Raw genomic sequence first — 2,728 nt, forward strand, 5'->3', positions numbered from 1 at the left:
TGGCTGACGCATTTCAGATTTTTTTGCCAGAGTTGGAAAATTTCAACTCCGCCTCAAACGCGCCATCGGCACCATTAGAGCCATCCAGCGAAGCCTCGCTCGTCCACGCACACCGAACGCGTGCGTGGACGAGCGCCGTGTGAACGCAGCATTAGACGACGATGACAAGATGCAGTTGTAAAAGAAATAAAAGACACATTTTTCAGGCTACATACCTCTTTACAGCGCTGGGTAATATTTTGACACATCCTCTTCCTCGCTTGAAGAACATATTGAGCCTGCACATCCAACATTAGTGTCATCAGATGGAAGGAGAGGATGTTTCAGGGGGAAGAGAGAGGATTTGGAGAAAATCTTGAAATGATGTGTGAGGGACGGAGGAGGGAAACAACGGCTATCATTCAGCGTAGACGGAGCCCAAAGCCCACCTCGTCAATCATTGGATGAGGAGCTGCGGGCGAGCTCTATTTTCATCTTCTCTGGCTCCAGCAGAGCAGCAGCTCTGGAGAGTCCAGCGCTCAGCATCCACACAATCACCACAGTAAACAAAATGCAGCTCAAGCTCAGGATGTGGACAAAGTGCTTCAGTGAAAGTTTAATGGCGCAATTTGGCCGCGCTGTATTGCTCCCTATAGCATACAATATTCTCCATAAGTTGTACATCTCCAAAGACACTTTTTATATTTATGCAAAATAACATGATTCTCCCCGTCAAGATCTCACATTTTACACTCTCAAGTTATTTTTTCTCTTTTTAAACTATTTTACATTTGATTCTTTAAAATACAGCACTTTAAAAAAAAAGAACATTTTCATTTTGCAGAGAGCATTATTGATAAAATAGTTGAGTGCAAAGGCACTTTCTGGATTAGGTATGGTAGGATTTTGAAAAGATCTCTTTTCTGGTTTAACAATCAGCATGTATCTGTGTCTGCCAGGTATGTACAGGAATGTTAGTCTGTAGCATCTTACACAAAGAAGAGTGACTTCATACGCTTTCTGTTTCTCAGAGGGAAAATAAAATTCAGTTTCATGAAAAGCACAAAGCTGTATTTGTACACAGTCCTGCCCATTGTATACCTGCCGCCGTCAAAGTCTTTTGAAATATCATCTTTCAAAAATGAAATAATTTATAAGTTCCAGCAGAAAAAATAGAACTGCATAATAATATACTTCTAATACTCCTTTTATACATCTTGATAAGAAAGAACGAGAAGAAAAGGAAGAGAGAAAAAGGGTCACCAGAGGACTCGCTGGCCTCGGTTCATCATCATGGAGGGTTGAACACAGATAGATAAGAGAGATATAGAGGGCTATTGTTACAGTAACTGCATGGTTATTATGAATGGTGCACAGAACCGGGGGAGGGGGCGGGCTCTATCTTACAGTTGACTCATCGCTGTCTGTCTCTCTAGAACCTCCAGGTAGTCTGGTTCTGTTTTTAGCTTCCCAGGGAGCAGAAGCGGGTGCTCATTGTTTTTGGAAGGGTGTTCGTAGTATTTCCTGGGCGTCCCGTACAGTACAGTTTTGTTTAACCTGTCCTGGTTGCTGATGTGCCGCCGGGCTGTAGCAGCCTCGTAGGGGGGCACGATGCAAGGTCTCTTAGGTAAAGTGCAAAAGTTGTAATGGAAAGGAGGGGCGCCTGCAGCCGTGGGAAGCTCTTTGTGGGGCCTCTCGCCTAGATTTTGATACAACATCTCAGGAGGTTCTGGTGTGCTCAAACTACAAGATGTTGGAGATTTATCCATAAAATCCATTGTGCTGATGGTGTAGGCTCCTGGGCTGCGGCTGAGGACATCCTTTTTTGCGTCCAGGGGCCCAAAGCTGAGCTCCTTCAGGTTGCGATAGTACGCCACCTGTTCGCCATCCTTCTGCATGTAAATAGGGTTTTGGCACATGGAGCCCACAGGCGGAGGGATATAGTTATAAACGTGGCTTTCAGTGGGTTTGTCTTGGGTCGGTTCAGGAGTGTAGGAGCCATATTGCACTTGGAAAGAGTTTAGATCTAAGTTGTTAGCACCAGTGGGAACATGGTCCACTCCTTTGCGTCGTTTCAGAACAAAAACAAAGAGGCCTGCACCAAAGCAGACTGACAGGATGAAAACCACAAGAAGTCCAAGAATCAGGACTGAAAGTGGGACCTCAGGGTGTAACTCGGGAGTGTGGATTCGGGATTCAGTGGGGCTGACTGAGCTAAAAGAAGAAGCGGAAGGAGTGGCGGCTTCAGTGCCAGGGCTTACTAATGTGGGGGCTTTGGTGGGCGGGGCATGTTGCGGCGGCGGCGCCTCGACGGGCTCGGGGCAGATGGCCTCATTGCGAAGTGAGCGCAGTAAGCGACCTGCATGTTTAGAGGGCGAATCACAGGTGATTTCGTTAACCACGACGCTTGTACTGGACATCTCCATCCAGTTCTTGAGAGCAACAATATCACAGGTGCAGTCCCAGGGGTTCTCCTGCAGGTCGATCTGGATGAATGCTGACAACTGGTCGAGGACCCCTTGGACTGCGAGGTAGGAGAAATGGTTATTCCTCAAGTTGAGTCGCGTTAGCATGGTGCCCCCGAAAACGTTGTCAGGGAGCGATCTTAAGAGGTTGTTGTTCAGAAACAGCAGCTGAAGGTTATGCAGAGAGTTAAATGTTTGTGGTAAAATGTCTTTAATGATGTTGTATTCCAAATACAGATACTGGAGCGACTGCAGGCCAGCGAAAAGGGATTGAGTAAGCGATT

General features: G+C 46.4%; 1 protein-coding gene across 1 annotated transcript in view; it reads right to left on the reverse strand.

The window, feature by feature from the left end:
• Positions 1 to 573: 573 nt before the first annotated feature.
• Positions 574 to 2,728, reverse strand: part of slitrk2 (SLIT and NTRK-like family, member 2) — a 4,209-nt gene continuing 2,054 nt past the window's right edge. Inside the window, exon 1 of the mRNA XM_068595215.1 lies at positions 574 to 2,728. This exon is cut by the window's right edge and continues 2,054 nt beyond it. Coding sequence (XP_068451316.1) covers positions 1,383 to 2,728 — 1,346 coding nt within the window. The 3' untranslated portion in view covers positions 574 to 1,382.

The sequence above is a fragment of the Clinocottus analis genome, unplaced genomic scaffold (assembly GCF_023055335.1).
Source record: "Clinocottus analis isolate CAN_PGR_092001 unplaced genomic scaffold, fCliAna1.0.p SCAF_10, whole genome shotgun sequence".
Lineage (NCBI taxonomy): Eukaryota > Metazoa > Chordata > Actinopteri > Perciformes > Cottidae > Clinocottus > Clinocottus analis.